At 45.3% G+C, this 24,170-nt stretch overlaps 2 protein-coding genes across 5 annotated transcripts; both read left to right on the top strand.

Moving 5' to 3' along the window:
• Window positions 1-474: 474 nt before the first annotated feature.
• Window positions 475-17,813, top strand: slc12a3 (solute carrier family 12 member 3). Of its 4 annotated transcripts, none has more exons than XM_058646246.1 (26): window positions 475-711; window positions 1,250-1,372; window positions 2,130-2,205; window positions 2,798-2,893; window positions 3,427-3,566; window positions 3,923-4,033; window positions 4,228-4,339; window positions 4,562-4,692; window positions 4,804-4,888; window positions 6,495-6,649; window positions 7,429-7,536; window positions 9,971-10,094; window positions 10,390-10,491; window positions 10,573-10,728; window positions 12,670-12,769; window positions 12,986-13,091; window positions 13,320-13,448; window positions 14,159-14,265; window positions 14,390-14,472; window positions 14,569-14,646; window positions 15,238-15,336; window positions 16,060-16,171; window positions 16,449-16,535; window positions 16,984-17,119; window positions 17,201-17,268; window positions 17,451-17,813. In XM_058646246.1, exons 1-26 carry the CDS (start codon window positions 538-540, stop codon window positions 17,590-17,592), a joined length of 2,940 nt encoding a protein of 979 aa, XP_058502229.1. In that variant the 5' UTR covers window positions 475-537; the 3' UTR covers window positions 17,593-17,813. The 4 variants fall into 4 exon arrangements, with proteins under 4 accessions (XP_058502229.1, XP_058502227.1, XP_058502228.1 ...); XM_058646244.1 differs by having other exon boundaries at window positions 12,986-13,097; XM_058646245.1 differs by having other exon boundaries at window positions 10,387-10,491.
• Window positions 17,814-18,630: 817 nt separating this feature from the next.
• herpud1 (homocysteine-inducible, endoplasmic reticulum stress-inducible, ubiquitin-like domain member 1) lies at window positions 18,631-22,939 on the top strand. Its single transcript, XM_058646651.1, has 8 exons — window positions 18,631-19,114; window positions 19,779-19,856; window positions 20,109-20,174; window positions 20,248-20,399; window positions 20,526-20,636; window positions 20,723-21,097; window positions 21,866-21,971; window positions 22,047-22,939. The coding sequence occupies exons 1-8, from the start codon at window positions 18,962-18,964 to the stop codon at window positions 22,341-22,343; spliced, it is 1,338 nt and encodes a 445-aa protein (XP_058502634.1). The 5' UTR covers window positions 18,631-18,961; the 3' UTR covers window positions 22,344-22,939.
• Window positions 22,940-24,170: the final 1,231 nt, after the last annotated feature.

The following is a 24,170-nucleotide window of genomic DNA, read 5'->3' as shown; positions in this document are numbered from 1 at the left end:
CCCACACCAAACCTCATAGAGAAAATCACTGATTTTAACATCACACACACAGGAGTTGTTGATCCACTGCTGCCTCCATCCCTAAGTTCTAATGTCTAATTTTAATGAATTCGTCTTTTGAAATATTTCTTATTTAGACTTACATCAGTGACACAAAGTGACCACACGAGGCAGCAGAGGACCAGCAGCTCCTGTGTCCCCGCAGCTAAAATCACTGGTTTTCTCTATGAGGTTTGGTGTGGGAGAGTGAGTGGTTTCACAGTGAGATAAAGCTGTTTCCTATAAGATAGAAAGTGTAACACTGAAGTTCTCAGACGTTTCTGTTTGAAGTTCAGAAGGACGTTTGAAGAACTCGTGTTATCCTGAAGGAACATGATGTTCATGTTTGACTGTTCACTGGAGCGGAGTCTGACCGCTGACCCCGCCTCAGGCTCTTCCTGCTCACACCAGGTCAAATATAAAAGCTGCTGCATTCACCACACTCACTCACTCACTCCCTCACAGTGTGTCCAGCCTCAGCGTCCTGTGTCGGTCGTCATGGCGACGCCTGAAGAACTGAGTGGTTCTGGTTTGTGTCTCGGCTGCGGGACGCTGGACTCTCCACCGCACTATGACTTCTACGCTGACAGCGTGGCGTGGGGACGTCGCAGACGCTGCCGAGCGTCGCTGCACCAGCTGTACGCAGACCCACTGATCCCCGGGGTGACGGAGGTGAGCGCTGACTGTCGTACGATTCATCGGAGATTGAGGTGTTTCTTTAAATCGATGATGTTTGAAATTTAAAATTAGTTTTATTCATAAAATAGATCAATATTCTGCTTATTCTTAAACTTCTTACTTTCTTTATTATATTTGGTCTTTTCTTCAGGAAACCAGACATTTTACTGATCTCAAACTGTGGTGGTACTGAAGTCCTAACACTTCTAGTGTATTTGCATAGAATCAGGTCATAGAGAGAAACACAACCGTTCCCTCAGTCAACTGACACTAGGGGGCGATAGAGTGAGTGTGTGTGTGTTCTGATCTGACCCTTCGTGGTCTGTAGACTCTGTTACTGACTTTTATTGATGATCAATTTATGAGCATTAAACATTTAGTTATTTATGATCAATAAAATGTCGGTAGTTAGCTGAAGGTCACTGGACTGGGATTCAACCTCTGACCCCCGACCCCTGATCATGAACTTTAACCCTTGACAGGGATGAAGAAGACCTGATCACAATAAAACCTCCTTCCACTGTGAATGTAGGACGAGTGCAGCGCGCCGGTGTACGAGTGGACAGCAGGGAGCGACAGTTCTGATGAAGATGAGGACGAGCAGACAGAGCCGCCCCCTGATCCCCCACGCTTCGGCTGGATTCAGGGAGTCATGGTATGAAGTGAAGTGGTGATTTTGAAGTCAATAAAATTATCTGATTGAAAATGACAAATTATAAAATTCTAATTATGTATAATAATAATAATAATATACATATATTATGTGTATATACATATACATACACATATATGTATACAGTATGTGTATACACATGTGTATACCTATATATGTATATAAACATATACAGTATATGTGTATACACATACTGTATACATATATATGTGTATGTATATGTATATACTGTACATATACAGTATATGTGTATACACATATATACACATATATGGTTATATATGTGTATACACATAAATATGTATATGTGTATATATGTGTATACACATGTGTATACTCATATATACACATATACATATGTGTATATACATATACAGATGTATACACATATACATATGTATACATTTATGTATGTGTATACACATATACATATGTGTATATACATACATATGTGTATATACATATACAGATGTATACACATATACATATGTATACATTTATGTATATGTATACACATATACATATGTGTATATACATATACAGATGTATACACATATACATATGTGTATATACATATACATATGTATACATTTATGTATATGTATACATTTATGTATATGAATACACATATACATATGTGTATATACATATACAGATGTATACACATATACATATGTATACATTTATGTATATGTATACACATATTTGATTTGATTTCCATGTTTTGTTTGTGTTGTAGATCCGCTGCATGTTGAATATCTGGGGTGTGATCTTGTACCTGAGGCTGCCGTGGATCACTGCGCAGGCTGGTGTAGGTGCGTGAGTCTAAGGTCGCATTCACACCTAAGAGTCTCCGCTAGACTCTGTTCGATTGGGGATCAGTACAATTAGGGACTTGGTAAGATTGGGGACTCTGTAAGATTAGGGACTCGTAAGATTGGGGACTCGGTAAAATTGGGGACTTGGTAAGATTGGGGACCGTAAAATGGGGACTCGGTAAGATTGGGGACTGTAAAATTGGGGACTCTGTAAGATTGGGAGTTTCAACATTCAGCCTCTCCCAGTTTGCTTTCACACTTCAGTGAAACCAACCTTTTATTAACGTGTTCCCCTCCTCGCCTGTGGCGGCGCTGCATCAACACTGAAGAAGAAAACTCGGTCTCCTTCTGTTTCCTCCACATCAAAGCAAAACATGGAGCTGCAGATCAGATCCTCTGGTCACAAGCATGTGTGTTTACCCACAATGCCCTGCGTTGTAGTCCATTTCCTGCATTTGTTTCACTTGAAGCGAACCCAGACCTACTGTATGTTTTAGGCGGAGCACAGTTTGGTTTATTCACACGTCCACAAATCAACCAGACCTTACGAAAAAATCGAAAGTGTGTGTGTGTGTTTGGTGTGTGTCAGGTCTGACCTGGGTCATCATCCTGCTCTCGTCTTTCATCACTGGGATCACTGGTTTGTCGACGTCAGCCATCGCAACCAACGGCAAAGTCAAAGGAGGTTTGTAAAAGTTTCACCTGTGATCACATGATGACGTCACGTGACTAAGTGAAGGTAAATTTCACTCACATGGTCCCAAAGATTCTTTTAATGAAAGAGAGACAGAGACACAGTGTGGTTTGCTTAGCATTAGCTCCAGGTGAGTGGTTAGCTTAGCATTATCTCCAGGAGATTGATTAACTTGGCATTAGCTCCAGGTGAGTGGTTAGCTTAGCATGAGCTCCAGGAGAGTGGTTAGCTTGTCATTAGCTCCAGGTGAGTGGTTAGCTTAGCATGAGCTCCAGGAGAGTGTTAGCTTAGCATTAGGTCCAGGAGTGTTAGCTTAGCATTAGCTCCAGGAGAGTGTTAGCTTAGCATTAGCTCCAGGAGAGTGTGACTCGGCACATGTGTCAGCGTGGGCGAAGCCTTTCAAAGATGGTGTCTTCTGAAGCGTCTTCAGATTGTAAACTTCACTTCATTCCCGCTGTCCTCATCTCTTCCTCGTCTTGTCCTCGTCTCTTCCTTGTCTCGTCTCATCCCTGTCTCATCCTCAGGTGGAACTTACTTCCTGATCAGTCGGAGTTTGGGTCCAGAACTGGGTGGATCCATCGGTCTGATCTTCGCCTTCGCTAACGCTGTGGCTGTGTCCATGCACACCGTGGGTTTTGCAGAGACCGTCACTGACCTCATGCGTGTGAGTCATGAGTTCATTGACATAAGGACCTTTATTTTTCTGTCTCTGTGGTCTCTGTGGTCCTTGTCTCTGTGGTCTCTGTGGACTCTGTGGCCTCTGTGGTCTCTGTCTCTGTGGACTCTGTCTCTGTGGACTCTGTCTCTGTGGTCTCTGTTGTCTCTGTTGTCTCTGTGGACTCTGTGGTCTCTTTGGTCTCTGTGAACTCTGTGGCCTTGGTGGTCTCTGTCTCTGTGGACTCAGTGGACTCTGTGGTCTCTCTTGTCTCTGTGGTCTCTGTCTCTGTGGTCTCTGTGGACTCTGTGGTCTCTGTGGACTCTGTGGTCTCTGTAAACAATGAACGTGTTAATCTTCCTCAGGAAAATGGCGTCGTAATGGTCGACAGTGTCAACGACATTCGCATCATCGGCGTGGTCACGGTCACGTGTTTACTCGGCGTCTCATTCGCCGGCATGGCGTGGGAATCTAAGGTGAATATGTAAATATGTTGGCGGTGGGAGGAGCTTCATGTCAGTCGACCAATCACTTTCTCCTGAGGTTTATTATTGACTGAGGTCATGTGACATCATTCACAGCTGAACTCAGGCTCCGCCCCCTTAACCACTTAAGCCTTAAAAGTTAAAAGAGAATAAATGTGGATGAATTATGACTCTGCCCCCTACAGGCCCAGATCCTCTTCTTCCTGGTGATCATGGTGTCCTTTGTGAACTACATCGTTGGGACAATCATACCCGCTTCACCCCAGAAACAAGCCAGAGGCTTCTTTAGCTACAAAGGTGAGATCACAGAGACCACAGAGACTAAAGAAACCAAAGAGACCACGGAGACCACAGAGACCACAGAGTCCACAGAGACAGAGTCCACAGAGACCACAGAGACAGAGACCACAGAGACAGAGACCACAGAGACAGAGTCCACAGAGACAAAGATCAGGAGCTGCTGCCTGTGTGGTAATTTTGTGTCTGCACTGAAAATAAAAATGTCCTTCTGTCTAACAGTGGACATCTTTGCTGCTAACTTTGTCCCCGGCTGGCGAGGAGCAGAGGGCAGCTTCTTTGGCATGTTCTCCATCTTCTTCCCCTCAGCCACAGGAATCCTGGCCGGAGCAAACATCTCTGGAGACCTGAAGGTGTGTCCCAATGTCCTGTGGAACTTGCTGTTCCTGCACATCTTACTATCTACCAACACAGACCTCCGAAAAATCCTCAACCTCCTGTATGTCATGACTTCTTTTTCCCAGAATCCAACAGTGGCCATACCTCGAGGAACGCTGATGGCCATTTTGTGGACCACCATGTCTTACCTCATCATCTCTGCAACCATAGGTACACACACTCTGTGTGTGTGTGTGTGTGTGTGTGTGTGTGTGTGTGTGTGTGTGTGTCCCCTCTGACAGGTGCATGTGTGTGTCCTCACAGGTGTGTGATGCCTCTGGCCTCATCAATGACTGTGTGTGTGTGTGTGTGTGTCCTCACAGGTGTGTGTGTGGTGCGTGATGCCTCTGGTCTCATCAATGACACTGTGTGTCTGTGTGTGTGTGTGTGTGTGTGTGTCTGTGTCCTCACAGGTGCGTGTGTGGTGCGTGATGCCTCTGGTCTCATCAATGACAGTGTGTCTGTGTGTGTGCGTGTGTGGTGCGTGATGCCTCTGGTCTCATCAATGACACTGTGTTTCTGTGTGTGTGTGTGTGTGTGTGTGTGTGTGTCCTCACAGGTGCGTGTGTGGTGCGTGATGCCTCTGGTCTCATCAATGACAGTGTGTGTCTGTGTGTGTGTGTGTGTGTGTGTGTGTGTGTGTGTCCTCACAGGTGCGTGTGTGGTGCGTGATGCCTCTGGTCTCATCAATGACAGTGTGTGTCTGTGTGTGTGTGTGTGTGTGTGTGTCTGTGTCCTCACAGGTGCGTGTGTGGTGCGTGATGCCTCTGGTCTCATCAATGACAGTGTGTCTGTGTGTGTGCGTGTGTGGTGCGTGATGCCTCTGGTCTCATCAATGACACTGTGTTTCTGTGTGTGTGTGTGTGTGTGTGTGTGTGTGTCCTCACAGGTGCGTGTGTGGTGCGTGATGCCTCTGGTCTCATCAATGACAGTGTGTCTGTGCGTGTGTGGTGCGTGATGCCTCTGGTCTCATCAATGACAGTGTGTGTCTGTGTGTGTGTGTGTGTGTGTGTGTGTGTGTGTGTCCTCACAGGTGCGTGTGTGGTGCGTGATGCCTCTGGTCTCATCAATGACAGTGTGTGTCTGTGTGTGTGTGTGTGTGTGTGTGTGTGTCTGTGTCCTCACAGGTGCGTGTGTGGTGCGTGATGCCTCTGGTCTCATCAATGACAGTGTGTGTCTGTGTGTGTGTGTGTGTGTGTGTGTCTGTGTCCTCACAGGTGCGTGTGTGGTGCGTGATGCCTCTGGTCTCATCAATGACAGTGTGTCTGTGTGTGTGCGTGTGTGGTGCGTGATGCCTCTGGTCTCATCAATGACACTGTGTTTCTGTGTGTGTGTGTGTGTGTGTGTGTGTGTGTCCTCACAGGTGCGTGTGTGGTGCGTGATGCCTCTGGTCTCATCAATGACAGTGTGTCTGTGCGTGTGTGGTGCGTGATGCCTCTGGTCTCATCAATGACAGTGTGTGTCTGTGTGTGTGTGTGTGTGTGTGTGTGTGTGTGTGTCCTCACAGGTGCGTGTGTGGTGCGTGATGCCTCTGGTCTCATCAATGACAGTGTGTGTCTGTGTGTGTGTGTGTGTGTGTGTGTGTGTGTGTGTCCTCACAGGTGCGTGTGTGGTGCGTGATGCCTCTGGTCTCATCAATGACAGTGTGTGTCTGTGTGTGTGTGTGTGTCTGTGTGTGTGTCCTCACAGGTGCGTGTGTGGTGCGTGATGCCTCTGGTCTCGTCAATGACAGTGTGTGTCTGTGTGTGTGTGTGTGTCTGTGTGTGTGTCCTCACAGGTGCGTGTGTGGTGCGTGATGCCTCTGGTCTCGTCAATGACAGTGTGTCTGTGTCCAGTGAAGACTGTGATGGTTTCTCTTGTCTCTATGGATGGGACTTTAGTGAGTGTGTGAGCAACAAGAGCTGCAGCTACGGCCTCATCAACTACTATCAGGTCAACACGCACACACACACACACGCACACTCAGAGAGAGAGAGACACACACACACACACACGCACACTCAGAGAGAGAGAGACACACACACACACACACTCACGCACACTCAGAGAGAGAGAGACACACACACACACACACACTCAGGCACACTCAGAGAGAGAGAGACACACACACACACACACTCACGCACACTCAGAGAGAGAGAGACACACACACACACACACTCAGGCACACTCAGAGAGAGAGAGACACACACACACACACACTCACGCACACTCAGAGAGAGAGAGACACACACACACACACTCAGGCACACTCAGAGAGAGAGAGACACACACACACACACACTCACGCACACTCAGAGAGAGAGAGACACACACACACACACACTCAGGCACACTCAGAGAGAGAGAGACACACACACACACACACTCAGGCACACTCAGAGAGAGAGAGACACACACACACACACTCAGGCACACTCAGAGAGAGAGAGACACACACACACACACACTCACGCACACTCAGAGAGAGAGAGACACACACACACACACTCAGGCACACTCAGAGACAGAGAGAGACACAGACACACACACTCACGGACACTCAGAGAGAGAGAGACACACACACACACACTCACGGAGAGAGAGAGAGAGAGAGAGAGACACACACACACACACACACACTCAGAGAGAGAGAGAGAGAGAGAGAGAGAGAGAGACAGACCGCAGTCCATGAGCCTGGTGTAGAGTGAATGAGTGAATGTGTTCCACAGTCCATGAGCCTGGTGTCGGCGTTCTCTCCTCTCATCAGCGCTGGGATCTTCGCAGCGACGCTCTCTTCTGCTTTAGCTTGTTTGGTTTCTGCGCCCAAAGTTTTCCAGGTAAAAAAATAAAGTTATTTGTCCAATTTTCCATGATGCACTGTGTGATATTGAGACTTGAGTTTTTATTGTTTACAGTGTTGACTTCTTTACACTGAGGAAGTTATTTGAGTATGAACTGAATATTATAATGATAATAATAATAATAATAATGATAATAATGATAATAATGATAATAATAAAGTGGTGTCTTCCTGTGGACAGACTTGTTTCTGCTTCTGCTGATGAATGTGTGAATATTTGTGTCAGTGAGCTGATGATGAACGTGTGAACGTTTGTGTCAGTGAACTGATGATGAACGTGTGAAAGTTTGTCAGTGAGTTGATGATGAACGTGTGAATGTTTGTCAGTGAGCTGATGATGAATGTGTGAATGTTTGTCAGTGAGCTGATGATGAATGTGTGAATGTTTGTCAGTGAGTTGATGATAAATGTGTGAATGTTTGTGTCACTGAGCTGATGATGTACGTGTGAATGTTTGTCAGTGAGCTGATGATGAATGTGTGAATGTTTGTGTCAGTGAGCTGATGATGTACATGGGAATGTTTGTCAGTGAGCTGATGATGAACGTGTGAATGTTTGTGTCAGTGAACTGATGATGAACGTGTGAAAGTTTGTCAGTGAGTTGATGATGAATGTGTGAATGTTTGTCAGTGAGCTGATGATGAACGTGTGAACGTTTGTATCAGTGAACTGATGATGAACGTGTGAATGTTTGTCAGTGAGCTGATGATGAACGTGTGAATGTTTGTGTGTGAGCTGATGATAAACGTGTGAATGTTTGTGTGTGAGCTGATGATGAACGTTTCAATGTTTGTGTCAGTGAACTGATGATGAACGTGTGAATGTTTGTCAGTGAGCTGATGATGAACGTGTGAATGTTTGTGTCAGTGAACTGATGATGAACGTGTGTAAGTTTGTCAGTGAGTTGATGAACTTGTAAATGTTTGTCAGTGAGATGATGATGAACTTGTGAATGTTTGTCAGTGAGTTGATGAACGTGTGAATGTTTGTCAGTGAGCTGATGATGAACGTGTGAATGCTTGACAGTGAGCTGATGATGAATGTGTGAATGTGTCAGTGAGCTGATGATGTACGTGTGAATGTTTGTCAGTGAGCTGATGATGAACGTGTGAATATTTGTGTCAGTGAACTGATGATGAACGTGTGAAAGTTTGTCAGTGAGTTGATGATGAATGTGTGAATGTTTGTGTCAGTGAGCTCATGATGAACGTGTGAATGTTTGTGTCAGTGAACTGATGATGAATGTGTGAATGTTTCTGTCAGTGAGCTGATGATGAACGTGTGAATGTTTGTGTCAGTGAGCTGATGATGAACGTGTGATGTTTGTGTCAGTGAGCTGATGATGAACGTGTGAATGTTTGTGTCAGTGAGCTGATGATGAACGTGTGAATGTTTGTGTCAGTGAGTTGATAATGAACATGTGAATAATTGTCAGTGAGCTGATGATGAACGTGTGAATGTTTGTGTCAGTGAGCGGATGATGAACGTGTGAATGTTTGTGTCAGTTTGTTGATGATGAACGTGTGAATGTTAGTGAGTGAGCTGATGATGAACGTGTGAATGTTTGTGTCAGTGAGCTGATGATGAACGTGTGAATGTTTGTGTCAGTGAGCTGATGATGAACGTGTGAATGTTTGTGTCTGTGAGTTGATGAACGTGTGAATGTTTGTCAGTGAGCTGATGATGAATGTGTGATGTTTGTCAGTGAGCTGATGATGAACGTGTGAATGTTTGTGTCAGTTTGTTGATGAACGTGTGAATGTTTGTGAGTGAGCTGATGATGATCGTGTGAATGTTTGTGTCCGTGAGCTGATGATGAACGTGTGAATGTTTGTGTCAGTGAGCTGATGATGAACGTGTGAATGTTTGTGTCAGTGAGTTGATAATGAACATGTGAATAATTGTCAGTGAGCTGATGATGAACGTGTGAATGTTTGTGTCAGTGAGCTGATGATGAACGTGTGAATGTTTGTGTCAGTTTGTTGATGATGAACGTGTGAATGTTTGTGAGTGAGCTGATGATGAACGTGTGAATGTTTGTGTCAGTGAGCTGATGATGAACGTGTGAATGTTTGTGTCTGTGAGTTGATGAACGTGTGAATGTTTGTCAGTGAGCTGATGATGAATGTGTGATGTTTGTCAGTGAGCTGATGATGAACGTGTGAATGTTTGTGTCAGTTTGTTGATGAACGTGTGAATGTTTGTGAGTGAGCTGATGATGATCGTGTGAATGTTTGTGTCCGTGAGCTGATGATGAACGTGTGAATGTTTGTGTCTGTGAGTTGATGAACGTGTGAATGTTTGTCAGTGAGCTGATGATGAATGTGTGAATGTTTGTGTCAGTTTGTTGATGATGAACGTGTGAATGTTTGTGAGTGAGATGATGATGAACGTGTGAATATTTGTGTCAGTGTTTGTGTCAGGACAAACTTTACCCTCTCATCGGCTTCTTTGGAAAAGGATACGGCAGAAACGCTGAGCCGCTGCGAGGCTACATGCTAACCTACTGCATCGCTGTCTGCTTCATTCTGATAGGTGTGTGTGTGTGTCTCTCTGTTTATGTCTCTCTGTGTGTGTCTCTCTGTGTGTGTGTGTCTCTGTGTATGTCTGTCTGTGTGTGTCTGTGTGTGTGTGTGTGCGCGTGTGTGTCTGTGTGTGTGTGTGTCTGTGTATGTCTGTCTGTGTGTGTCTGTGTGTATGTCTGTCTGTGTGTGTCTGTGTGTGTGTGTGTGTGCGCGTGTGTGTCTGTGTGTGTGTGTGTGTCTATGTGTATGTCTGTCTGTGTGTGTCTGTGTGTGTGTGTCTCTGACGTTGTGTCTCTCGTCAGCAGCAGAGTTAAACTCCATCGCTCCCATCATCTCTAACTTCTTCCTGTGCTCCTACTCTTTGATCAACTTCAGCTGTTTCTACGCTTCACTCACCAATTCACCAGGTACGGATGAACACATGAACACATGAACACATGAACACATGTACACATGAACACATGAATCACACGTGTGTATGTGTTCAGGTTGGCGTCCGTCCTTCAGGTTCTACAACAAGTGGTTGTCTCTGCTGGGCTCTGTGTGCTGTGTGGTCATCATGTTCCTGCTCACATGGTGGTCAGCACTCATCGCCTTTGGTGTCGTCTTCTTCCTCATGGGATACACACTCTATAAGAAGCCTGGTGAGACACACACACACACACACACACACACTCACACACACACACAGGTGTTTGTGTGCAGTGTATGAAAGTAAATCTGTCATCATCTGAGTTTGAATTCAAATGTCACTTTCATTAGACAGATGTCTCATTCATGTGTTCATCACATTTATCAGTAACTTCATGAACAGATAGTGTAATTCATGTGTTCATCAGTATGAATCCACACAGCAGCTCGTTAATACATCGATAATCAGTTTATTTTTTATTTTTTATTCTTTAATTTATTAACTTTTCTCATAAAGTGTTCATGTCGTACGTTCACTGACAGCAGCCGTTCACGAGATGTCACATGACCACTCAGGGAAATAAGATGTTTCTGGGCTTTTTATGGCCTTTAGGAAGGTTTTACACGTGACACTCCATGTAATTAAAAATATAGAATATAAAGATCTATACATGCCTGTGTCCATGTCTCCAGGTGTCCTCTGTCCATGTCTCCAGGTGTCCTGTGTCCATGTTGACTTTTTGCAACTGAATTTATTTAAACGTTGAAAAAAAATCAAAGGCAAAAAAAATGTATGCTTTTAAATTCATGTTTTTTCAAATTCAAAGTCTAATTTGATGCAAAAACATTCAGTGTTAGAAATTCAAACTCAAATGGCACAGATTTACTTCCATAGCCGCGCCCCCTGCAGGTGTTTGGTTACAGTGCCCCCTGCAGGTGTTTGGTAGCAGCGCCCTCTGCAGATGTTTGGTATCAGCGCCCCCTGCAGGTGTTTGGTAGCAGCGCCCCCTGCAGGTGTTTGGTTACAGTGCCCCCTGCAGGTGTTTGGTTACAGTGCCCCCTGCAGGTGTTTGGTAGCAGCGCCCCCTGCATGTGTTTGGTAGCAGCGCTCCCTGCAGGTGTTTGGTAGCAGCGCCCCCTGCAGGTGTTTGGTAGCAGCGCCCTCTGCAGATGTTTGGTAGCAGCGCCCCCTGCAGGTGTTTGGTTACAGTGCCCCCTGCAGGTGTTTGGTTACAGTGCCCCCTGCAGGTGTTTGGTAGCAGCGCCCCCTGCATGTGTTTGGTAGCAGCGCTCCCTGCAGGTGTTTGGTAGCAGCGCCCCCTGCATGTGTTTGGTAGCAGCGCTCCCTGCAGGTGTTTGGTAGCAGCGCCCCCTGCAGGTGTTTGGTAGCAGCGCCCTCTGCAGATGTTTGGTAGCAGCGCCCCCTGCAGGTGTTTGGTTACAGTGCCCCCTGCAGGTGTTTGGTTACAGTGCCCCCTGCAGGTGTTTGGTAGCAGCGCCCCCTGCATGTGTTTGGTAGCAGCGCTCCCTGTAGGTTTTTGGTAGCAGCACCCCCTGCATGTGTTTGGTAGCAGCGCCCCCTGCAGGTGTTTGGTAGCAGCACTCCCTGCAGGTGTTTGGATACAGTGCCCCCTGTAGGTGTTTGGTCGCAGCGCCCCCTGTAGGTGTTTGGTAGCAGCACTCCCTGCAGGTGTTTGGATACAGTGCCCCCTGTAGGTGTTTGGTCGCAGCGCCCCCTGTAGGTGTTTGGTAGCAGCACTCCCTGCAGGTGTTTGGATACAGTGCCCCCTGTAGGTGTTTGGTAGCAGCGCCCCCTGCATGTGTTTGGTAGCAGCACTCCCTGCAGGTGTTTGGATACAGTGCCCCCTGTAGGTGTTTGGTCGCAGCGCCCCCTGTAGGTGTTTGGTTACAGCGCCCCCTGCAGGTGTTTGGTTACAGTGCCCCCTGCAGGTGTTTGGTAGCAGTGCCCCCTGCATGTGTTTGGTAGCAGTGCTCCCTGCAGGTGTTTGGTAGCAGCGCCCCCTGCATGTGTTTGGTAGCAGCACTCCCTGCAGGTGTTTGGAAACAGTGCCCCCTGTAGGTGTTTGGTCGCAGCGCCCCCTGTAGGTGTTTGGTTACAGCGCCCCTTGTAGGTGTTCATGTGAAGTGCACTCACTGCTGCTCTCTGGGTTCAGAGGTGAACTGGGGCTCTTCAGTCCAGGCTGGCTCCTACAACCTGGCCCTGACCCACTGTGTCGGACTGAACCAGGTCCAGGACCACGTCAAGAACTTCAGGTTAGTCATTGTGAAGAAGCTTCTGTTCTTCACCAGGTTTCTTAAGAGGTTAAATTGTCCCTACATTTAAAGTGAAATGATGATGTCATAGCTCCGCCTCTCTCTTATCTTTAATGTAAGCTTTTATTTTCTTGATTCATTATTCTGTTCATTTCTGTGAGCATCTGTGGGTGGAGTCTCAGTCATGTGACCTGATGAAGCTTCTTCTGGTTCCAGGCCTCAGTGTTTAGTTCTGACCGGTCCCCCCACACGTCGTCCAGCTCTGGTGGACCTGGTCCACGCTTTGACCAAAGGTCTCAGTCTGATGATGTGTGGAAACGTGGTCAGTGTGAGTTCACGTGTCACTTCCTGTTTCAACAAATCAGAATAGTTATATTATTATTATTAACCCATGTCATTTTAAACTTTTATATGTCATTTTAAACCTTCATCTGTCATTTTAAACGTTCATATGTCATTTAAAACGTTTATATATATATATATATATATATATATATATTTATTTTCTTTTTCTTTTATTTGACCTTTGACCTGTGAACCCTCTGGACAGGCGACGTCGTCTCCAGCAGCTCTGCACACGGACAGTCATGTGACCTGGTTAAACCAACGGAAGGTCAAGTCCTTCTACAGAGGAGTGGTGGCACCAGAGCTACGGTCCGGTGTGAACATGCTGCTACAGGTGAGGTCATAGGTCACTGAGATCACTGAGGTCACTGAGGTCACTGTGGTCTGAGGTCATAGGTCACTGAGGTCTGAGGTAATAGGTCACTGTGGTCTGAGGTCATAGGTCACTGAGGTCTGAGGTAATAGGTCACTGTGGTCTGAGGTCATAGGTCACTGAGGTCTTAGGTAATAGGTAACTGTTGTCTAAGGTCATAGGTCACTGAGGTCACAGGATCATTTGTTTATTCCAGTAAACACAAACCACAACTTCTCTACTGAGGCTAAAGCTAAGCTAACTACTATATTAGGGCTAATGCTAAGCTAAATAATCCCTGGTGGCTAATACCAAGCTCTTCTAGAACTAAGCTAACTATTTTACTAAAACAAATGCTAGTTAAATACTCTTCTAGGAATAATACCAAGCTAATTAATATCCTGGGGCTAATGCTAAGCTAACTAATCCTCCCAGGCTAAAGCAAATCTGTCTGCTATTGTGGCGCTGATGCTAAGCTAACTACTCTCCTGTGGCTAAGCTAAATACTCTTCTGGGGGTAATGCTAAGCTTATTATTCTCCTATGGCTAATTCTAAGCTAAATACTCTTCTGGGCTAATGCTAAGCTTGAATGCATTGAATGAATGAATGAATCTCAGCTGAGTGAAAAGTGACTTTCACATGTTTCATTCCTTCATCTTACACACTTGTCATGGTGTTGTCTGTCCACCAGGGGGCAGGTCTGGGTCGCATCAGGCCAAACGTCCTGGTGATGGGTTTGAAGACGGACTGGAGCAGTGACGAGCCTCACGCTGCACATGAATACGTCTCAGTCCTGCAGTGAGTGAAAAGTCTGGCTCATGTCCCCTGCTGGCCTGTGAATGTACTGCATGTGTTCTATGAATTCTGAGTTCTACAAATGTGTGTGTTTGTGCGTGTGCGTGCGCGTGTGTGTGTGTTTCAGTGATGCCTTTGACCTACAGTATGGTGTGTGTGTGCTGAGGATGCCGGAGGGACTGGATTCTTCTCATCCATCTCAGTCCTACAGTGAGATTAAGTTACTTTTACATCATCATTAAACCAAGTGGCATGATGGGAAATGTAGTCCAGGATATTTCTTCTTTGATCTATTTTCTTTTTCAGTGAATCCAAGTTTCCGTGGACAAACAGAGAATATAAACACCATCTCTTCTCCTTCCTGCATTCAAACAAACACCACCTGTATGTATGATGCCATCATTATTATTAAAGGGATAGTTTACGTTTTTTTAAGTATGCACACAATCAGCTCACACCCAGTGGCTACCAGCGAGGACATCAAGAAAACAGATTTTATCCACTAAAATCGACATCAGTCTAAGTCTAGGATATCTACGTCACATGATCACGTCTTTATCTCACTGTGAGACGGACGTTTGTAAACCACTCACTCTCCCACAGAGAGAAAATCAGTGATTTTAATGTCACACACACAGCTGCCTCCATCACTAAGTTCAAATGTCTTATTTTGTCACTTCAGTGTTGGAAATCCAATGTTCAGATTGACCTCAGTGACACAAAGTGACCACACGAGGCAGCAGAGGACCAGCAGCTCCTGTGTCCCTGCAGCTAAAATCACTGGTTTTCTCTATGAGGTTTGGTGTGGGAGAGTGAGCTTTACAAACGTATGTCTCACAGTGAGATAAAGACGTGTGACGTAGACATTGTAGAAACTTAAACTGACGTATAACATATGATGTTTGTGTTTGTGACTTCACATATCATGTGATGTCCTCATGAAAGAGTGAAAACAACATGTTTGTGTGTAAACAGATTCAGTGTGTGTTGATCCTGAGGTTCAGCCCAAAACAGTGTTTCAAAAAAAACATGGAAAGAAGACCATCGACATTTACTGGCTGTCTGATGATGGAGGTGAGACCATCCAACCAGCCATCCATCCAACCATCCAACCAACCATTCATCCAACATCCATCCAACCAACCATTCATCCATCCATTCATCCATCCAACCAACCATTCATCCATCCATCCATCCAACCAACAGTCATCCAACCATCCAACAAACCATTCCTCCATCCAGCCAACCAACCAGTCATCCAACAAACCATTCATCCATCCAACCAACCATTCCTCCATCCATCCATCCAACCATTCATCCAACATCATCCAATCATTCATCCATCCAACATCCAACCAACCATTCATCATCCAATCATTCATCCATCCAACATCCAATCATTCATCCATCCAACATCCAATCAACCATTTATCCAACATCCAACCAACTATTCATCCAACATTTATCCATCCAACCAACCAACAACGGACCATTCATCCAACCATCCATTCATCCATCCAACTAACCAATAATTCATCCAACCAACCATTCATCCAACATCCACCCAACCAACCAACAACTGACCATTCATCCAACCATCTAACCAACCATTCCTCCATCCATCTAACCAACCATTCATCCAACTAACCAATCATTCATCCCACCATCTAACCAACTATTCATCCATCATCCAACCATCCAACCAACAGCCATCCAACCATTCATCCAACATCCAACCATTCATCCATCATCCAACCAACCATTTGTGTGTGTGTGTGTGTGTGTGTGTGTGTCCAGGTCTCACTCTGCTGCTGCCTTACCTACTGACTCGCAGGAAACGCTGGTTGAAATGTAAAGTCAGAGTGTTTGTGGGAGGAGACACAGAGAAGAGGGAGGAGCAGAGGGCAGAGTAAGCACCTGGATGACTCAGCTACATGTTTCCTTTTACTCACACTCATGATGACTCAGCATGTTTCCTGCTGTTGTCTGCAGCTGGCTCACGTTCCTCATCCATGATGTACCTGTTTGTGACTGTTGTTCTCAATCAAACAAACAAACAAACAAACTCATCATAATATAAAACATGACTGTATTTTAAATATCCATATAATGTCAGGGAGTTATTTTACTCTAAAAACATAACGATGGATTTATTACACTGGGTTTGAACTCACGTTTGTTTTCAGGGTCTTGGCTCTGATCAAGAAATTCCGTCTTGGTTTCCATGATGTTGAAGTTCTTCCTGACATTTACCAGCATCCTCAGCCTGAGAAGTATGAAAGAGAAACCCTGCAGTGATACACACACACACACACACACACACACCTGTGTCAGCGACATGATCACGTCTTTATTTCACTGTAAAACAGACGTTTGTAAAGCACTCACTCTCTCACACCAAAATCCACAGAGAAAATCAGTGATTTTTGCTGCTGGTCCTCTGCTGCCTCATGTGGTCACTTTGTGTCACTGAGGTCAATCTGAACATTGGATTTCAAACACTGAAGTGACAAAATAAAACATTTGAACTTAGTGATGGCGGCAGCAGTGGATCAAAGTGACCACACGAGGCAGCAGCGGATCAACAACTCCTGAAAATCACTCATTTTCTCTCTGGTGTGGGAGAGTGAGTGGTTTACAAACTTTCACAGTGAGATAAAGACGTGATCATGTGTGTGCATGTGTCTGTGTGTGTGTGCTTGTGTGTGTGTGTGTCGTCAGTGTGCGTCAGTTTGAGAACACACTGCGTCGCTTCAGACTGGAGAAAAACATCAAACAAGATTGTGACACTGAGGCTCAAAGACAGCAGGAGCCCTGGATGATCACAGACCAGGATCTAGAGAGGAACAAGGCCAAGGTGTGACACACACACACACACACACACACACACACTCTGCCTCTCTTTCATGTAGAAACATCTCTGTGTTGTTTTTTCCAGAGTCTCCGTCAGATCCGTCTCAACGAGGTCCTGCAGGACATTTCCAGAGACGCTGCTCTGATCATCATGTGAGTCCAGTTCCCTTTAACCTTTGTGTTGTGAATCGATATTTTTTTAAATTTCTTGCACACAGCCGTTCTTGGTGTTGCAGTGGTTTGACCTCTCAGGACCACCGTAGACTCTCAGTTGGTGTGTGTTTGTGTTTTTGCCTGTAAACATCATGACCTCTGACCTCTCTTCCTCCTGACAGCACCATGCCGGTGAGCAGGAGAGACGTGTGTCCCTCTTCACTCTTCCTGGCGTGGCTGGACTTCCTGTCACGTGACCTCCAACCTCCAGTCCTGTTGGTCAGAGGAAACCAGGAAAATGTCCTGACCTTCTACTGCCAGTGATTCATCATCTACACGTTTAACTCATGAAGATGACGTCAGACGAAACCATGATTCCTTGTGATTCAACATCTTGATGATATATGGATTATTTTTGAATGATTTGAATGATTGTCTAAGTGCATGAATGAAGGTTTTGTTCCTAAATGTATGAAACAAATAAACTGCACTTGTAATTAACATGTTTAAAATATGGCAATAAAAGGTTTTGAGTGTAAACTTAACCAATGTGTGATGTAATGAGACTACACTGCAACAACAAACGTCATCCTTCATTTATGCGAGCTGCATAAACTGCCGCTGTATGTGACTGTATCAGACCGAGTCTGTGCTCCGGTCATGGAGGACGTACTGAACAAATATCTTTAATTAGGACGTGTCAGAATGGTCAGTTATGACCTCTGTGACCTTTTCTTAAAAATGTGTGTGTTTGTACGTCGGTGAAATACGGTCGCTGACTAAATACGGCGACCGCTGGCCGCAGTCTGATGTGAAGTGGCGCGAACACACGAACACACGTTTGCTGACTTTATCCGACACATTAGCTTCATATATAAAATCCTCTGAGGCTGGAAGTTTGTGTAAAACACTGTGCTCCACTGTGCAGCCACCAACAGCACACTTGTCCCTCCACGTTGACATAATACCGCTCTTCCTCCCTCGCCTGCACTCTCGCAGGGACAAGGTGGAGCTAAGGTGGAGCTCTCCAAGTAAACTTACTGGTGGGTGGTAACATTCTCGGTCATACTGTGCAGGGAATTCAACATTGCGTGTTTTATCGCCTATACCACGGGGGACCACGAAAAAAAGGACTGAGTATTCTTTTTCCACACTTTGGCGACTGGTAGGGCCTCCAGAGTCCCAAATATAAGTATTAAAATGATTAAAAAGTAGATTTTGCATAATATGTCCCCTTTAATCATCGAGCCTTTGTCACGTGATGAAACATGACTGATGCAACATTTGTGGCTAAAGTTGTGCAGCCACTGTGTGTGTGTGTGTGTGTGTGTGTGATGGCAGACAGGAGCTCTTTAGCAGGAACAGTTCGTGGTACTGTGGTCTTCACTGAGCCGTCACTTTTCAAAAATCTTGTTTATTTTCGGTTCGGTTCGGTTTTCGTGTGTTTTTCGGGCATTTGACAACCTGGGGAAAAATGGCGCCCGAGTGAGACATCTTTCTCGGTAGACGATCTTTGTAAACAGTGGTGTTAATTTACTGCGCATGCTCAGAGGGCGACACGAGTCCGCGAGCCTCCACGTCTGAGCACGAGTGCTGAGCCAATCAGAAGCGGCCACCGAGTGTTTGGAAACAACATTCGTGCGGTTAAAGTTCCGTGTGACGGACAACGAGTGAGGAGAGGAGAACCAGAACCATGGCCGTGGAAGGTTCTCGATCAAACACGACCCGTCTGCTCATTAAATCACCGAACCAGACTCTGAAGGACCACAGCGTCGACGGTGTCCACCTGGACTGGACCGTGAAGGACCTGAAGACGCTGCTGTCCAAAGACTACCCGACGAAACCGGTACGTTAGCATGCTAATGCTAGCGGAAATGAGTGAAGGAGGCTAATGTCGGCGATGTTAACTCTGCTTTAATGTCTCAATGGTTTGTAACAATAATAACAAGCAATTAAAGCGGCAAACGGTAATCCGATTACAGTTACGTTAGACCACCTGTCGTGTTGTTTAAAGTGGGCATGGTCTCTAATAATAATAATAATCACTTGTATTATAGTTCAGGATGAAAATGAAACTTAATTCAGTCACGAAATCATTTTATCTACAAACAAGAAGCTGATTTAGAAGAAAAGAAAAAAGACTGTAAATGTGTGCGTGCGCCTCAGTGTGGACACACGTCATAACAGAGAGACAAAGTTCTGTGTGTGTGTCAGCTTTTATTAAATATGATTCTTTAACTTTCATTTAACAACAACAACACACAAATAACAGGGAAATCATTTCGAAATATTTCCAAAAATTGAAACAAAATGTAAAAAAGTCACTGTCTAAAATAATATTGTTTGGTTTTGATGAGATTAAATCTAATGTAAAGAACAGGTGACAGAGTTATTGTGGTTCATACGTTCACAGGAGGATCTGAGCTTCACTGACTCTCACTCACTCAATCACTCACTTGAGTGAAGCAACAACGTATTTGAATAATTTCGCTCTGTGTGTGTGTTTCCAGGCCGTCAGTGATCAGAGACTCATCTTCGCTGGTAAACTGTTACCTGATCATTTTCTGCTCAGAGACATTTTCACACAGGTTTGTCCCTAAATGTTTTTACTTTTTTTTTTTTTTAATATTTGAATAAAAATCGTTTGATTCACACACGTTTTGAAAAGGTGGATAATATCCCGACGATGATGAAGACGTTAAACTAAAGTATTTAAATGAAGCAGATTAAACTTCACTGTTTTCATCATGTGAGGGCTGTGCAGGGTCATGTGACATGTTGGTTATGAGAGGACTGTGTGAAAGTGTTACTGTGAGTGAGTGATGTTTGTGTTCTGTCAGACAGACTCGGTGAACACTCTGCACCTGGTTTCTGCCTTCAGGACTCAACATGGAGTCAGAGCTGAGGTGAGAGAGCAAAACCACATCTGAACGTGGTTTTCCCCCCTGAAAGCCTCCTCCTTAGTTGTTCTGTCTTCAGTCCACAGAGACAGAGGGCTCGCAGAGACTCACAGCAGCGTCTGTGTCCACGTCCAACATCACAGAGCTGAGACACCGGAGTCACTGGACATCATCTTCATCATCTACTGCTGTTCCCATGTCTCAACCATGGAGTCCTGCTGATACTGCAAGGTAAGATGCTGCAGTCACCTGACACAACAATAAATATTATTGTTGTTGTTAATGACAATAATAATAATGATGATGATGTAACACGTCTGTGTATCGTACGGTTATTAAAGGTGTTTCCTCTGACAGGTGGGGAGCGCCACAGGTGGCTCCGCCCACATTTCCCAGCCACTCCCTGTACAGTGGTGAGCAGCTGCTGTGGCTGCAGCTGGTCTACACTCGACAGTTTTACCTGCAGTAGTGAGTTTTTAAAACACCACATCTCACCTTCTCCTTCTTCTGTCACCCGGAGCGCTCTCATTGTGACTGCTTGTGTCCACCCACAGCCATGCCGCTTTGGCAGCAGCAAACTCCGCCTCCTCTCCACCAGCCTCAGTTGTCGCCCAGTACCCTCCTGTCCCCGCCCACCAAGTCGTCCCCACACCGGCCCCGCGAGCCAACGAGAACCCAGTCGACGACCTGCCGGCCAATCAGAACGCGGCGCAGGACGGGGCCTTCATTGGCGCGGGAGTGGCCAATCAGAACCTGCGTATGAACGCGCAGGGCGGAGCCGTGATGGAGGACGAGGATGCGGCAGAACACGATTGGCTGGACTGGTTTTATTCTGCTGCGAGACTCGGTGTTCTGCTCATGATCGTTTACTTCAACTCTAACCTGAGTCGCCTCCTGCTGGTGATGAGCACGCTACTGCTCCTCTACCTGTGAGTGACTACACTCAACTACACACAGCTACACTCAACTATACTCAGCTACGCACAACTACACTCAACTACACTCAACTACACACGGCTACACTCAACTACACACGGCTACACTCAACTACACACGGCTACACTCAACTACGCTCAGCTATACTCAGCTACGCACAACTACACACGGCCACACTCAACTACACACGGCCACACTCAACTACACACAGCTACACTCAACTATACTCAGCTACGCACAACTACACTCAACTATACTCAGCTACGCACAACTACACACGGCTACACTCAACTACACACGGCTACACTCAACTACACTCGGCTACACTCAACTACACACAGCAACACTCAACTACACACGTCACACAACAAAACACAACTATTGTTGATGTACCTGTGAATGACACACAACTATGCAACACACACAACTACAGAGTTGTTGATCCACTGCTGCCTCCATCTCACAAACACACACACTGCTGCCTCATCACACACAGACACACACACACACACTGCTGCCTCCATCACACACACACACACACACACACACACTGCTGCCTCCATCACACACACACACACACACACACACACACACACACACACACACACACACACACACTGCTGCCTCCATCACACACACACAGACACACACACTGCTTCAGATTGACCTCAGTGACACAGAGTGACCACACGAGGCCAGCTGTGTGTGTGGTTTACGAACTTCAGTTTGCTCATGTCCTCTTGTGTCTTTGTCGTCCACAGACACACCGCTGGTTGGTTTCCCTTCAGAAGACCTCAGGCTCAAAGACCTGATCACCTGCAGCCCCTGGAGGTCCGGCAGAACCAGCAGAACCAGAACAGGAATCCAGTAAGAAACCACGTCCCGTCTTTGTTTGTCTGTAACATCCATCACTGAAATAATAACATGGTGTCCTCTCTGCAGGCAGATGTCGCTGACAGACAGAGGGAGGAGCTTGTTGCTGACAGACAGAGGGAGGAGCTTGTTGCTGACAGACAGAGGGAGGAGCTTGTTGCTGACAGACAGGGGGAGGAGCTTGTTGCTGACAGACAGAGGGAGGAGCTTGTTGCTGACAGACAGGGGGAGGAGCTTATGGTTGCAGGACACGAAGCAATGATGGCGGTTTTGGTTCCTGCACACCGGACTTCGGTTATGTGGACGGCCTGGGTTTTCTTCAGAACCTTCTTCTCCTCGCTGATTCCTGAGGGTCAACACATTTGACTGAGGGAAGGGGACACGAGGACGAGGACACCAAAGAGACACATGTGCCAAAAACATTAGACTTTATTTGAAAATGTATAATTATTAAAAACTTGTATATTTGTGGATGATTTCAGTTCAATACAAACATTTAAATAAAGTTTGATTTAAATGTGAAAATCCACAGATCAAAGAAATCAACGATCACAAGACGACAAAATGTCAACTTTCAGTTTAAAAACTGAAAAAAGAAGCAAAAAAAAGTTTCACAGAAGCTTAAAAGAAAGTTTGATCTATTAGTAATTGATAATAACTTATAATAATTGTGTGTATGTTTCATCAGACAAACTAAATCAAACTCATCAACAGATTTCAGAATCAGAAAATAATTTCCTGTAAAATAACAAATATAAAGTTTGTAAATAATTGTAAACAAAGCACTTCACTTTGAAAAGATTCAACTTCTTTTTGTGATAAAGTTAAAACAAGGATGTTTGAGTCACAGACATCAGGTCAGGTAACTTTCTTCCTGTGTTTTTTGTTTGTTTATGGCCAAAGATTTGAAATAAACATTGAAACCAGGGCCTGTTTCAGGAAGCTGGTTCAACAGACTCTGAGTTCTGGTTCCAGAACAGCTGATCAGCATTAGTTCAGTTCACTCTTGAGTTAATCATCATCAATGAAGCTCAGATATGATTCACCACGGCAACAGGTAAACTAAGAGCACAGCCTCCATTTTAATCCAGTTAACATAAATATTAACACATGACAACGACCATGACATTTATGTGAAGAGAGGAGTCAATAAATAAACACCGTTACATTTTATACACTGTAATTCAATTGAAATTTTGAAGTCCTCCTTACGCGTTTCCGGGTTTCAACCGCGAGCTTGACGGAGATTGGACTTGAACAGTGGCGTAATTCGTGTCTCTTGTCAGCAGGTGTCGCTGCGGCTTTAAATGAAGGCGGTGAAGCTGAGCAGCGTTTCCGCACAGACGTGAAGTAAGTACAACAACAACAACATCAACGACGAGTGTGTGTTCGTCTCGTATGTTCTCGTTAGCATTGCTTAGTTAGCACAGACTTTTACGACGCTGGATTCCTTTTAGCGGCAGTTTCCTGCTGTTCTCGTCCAACCTGCTGACATTTCCTCAGGAACGCGACTCACCTGTGTCGTCACCAACGTTAATCAGGTGCCGATCGTAACACGAGGACGTGACGACATGTCGCAGTTTATAAATCATCTTTTTCTTGGTTTCATTTGTTTGCACGAGCGAAGAAAACGTTAAACGGACGATTTTAATGTGGTTTGGAGGACGTTTGGTCTGCTGTCAGAGGACGAGGGAGGAAGGAACAATACACATGTATAGTGAATTTCTATTATTGCGATAATTGTGAATGTAGAAAATCGTCAAAAATGCTGTGTCACCAACATTCAGTGTGAATGAGTTATTCTGAATTGCCACAAGGGGGAGCTGCAAACTAACTTGTTCACAAGTTATGTCACATTTTTCTCATGTTAGGAATGTGTTTTGTTTTTGTAACCAAAGTAACAGCAGAAGTATTTTACTGTGTTTGTTTTGTTTGTTTACCGTGTGACCACATGTTTCCCGTCGATGTTCCCCTGGACGCCGTGGGGCTGACGTCAGCGTCTCCGCGTGACTTTGCTTCTTTGAAGTCGACGCCCACTGACGCTGAATGGTTTGAATTATCGCAGACGTCAAAGGTTCAGTCAAATATTATTTATTTATTCTTTTACACATGAATCAAAGCTGGAAATAAAAACCCTTCACGAGTTTATGACGTTTGAACGTACGTCGTGCTAACTTCGTGCTGACCACCAGG

This window comes from Solea solea, chromosome 12 (assembly GCF_958295425.1).
Source record: "Solea solea chromosome 12, fSolSol10.1, whole genome shotgun sequence".
In the NCBI taxonomy this organism is placed as follows: domain Eukaryota; kingdom Metazoa; phylum Chordata; class Actinopteri; order Pleuronectiformes; family Soleidae; genus Solea; species Solea solea.
Note: the sequence above shows the minus strand (reverse complement) of the source record. Positions and strands in the feature narration are given on the sequence as shown.

What these genes read in the sequence shown, in the direction of transcription:
- slc12a3 (XM_058646243.1), top strand. Translation starts at nt 538, where the DNA reads ATGGCGACGCCTGAAGAACTGAGTGGTTCTGGTTTGTGTCTCGGCTGC. An exon ending in TGTGTGGAAACGTGGTCAGT is followed by an intron (nt 13,098 to 13,319) that starts GTGAGTTCACGT and finishes CCCTCTGGACAG; the next exon opens with GCGACGTCGTCTCCAGCAGC. An exon ending in CATTCAAACAAACACCACCT is followed by an intron (nt 14,647 to 15,237) that starts GTATGTATGATG and finishes GTGTGTAAACAG; the next exon opens with ATTCAGTGTGTGTTGATCCT.
- herpud1 (XM_058646651.1), top strand. Translation starts at nt 18,962, where the DNA reads ATGGCCGTGGAAGGTTCTCGATCAAACACGACCCGTCTGCTCATTAAA. An exon ending in TCAGAGACATTTTCACACAG is followed by an intron (nt 19,857 to 20,108) that starts GTTTGTCCCTAA and finishes GTGTTCTGTCAG; the next exon opens with ACAGACTCGGTGAACACTCT. An exon ending in AGAACCAGAACAGGAATCCA is followed by an intron (nt 21,972 to 22,046) that starts GTAAGAAACCAC and finishes TCCTCTCTGCAG; the next exon opens with GCAGATGTCGCTGACAGACA.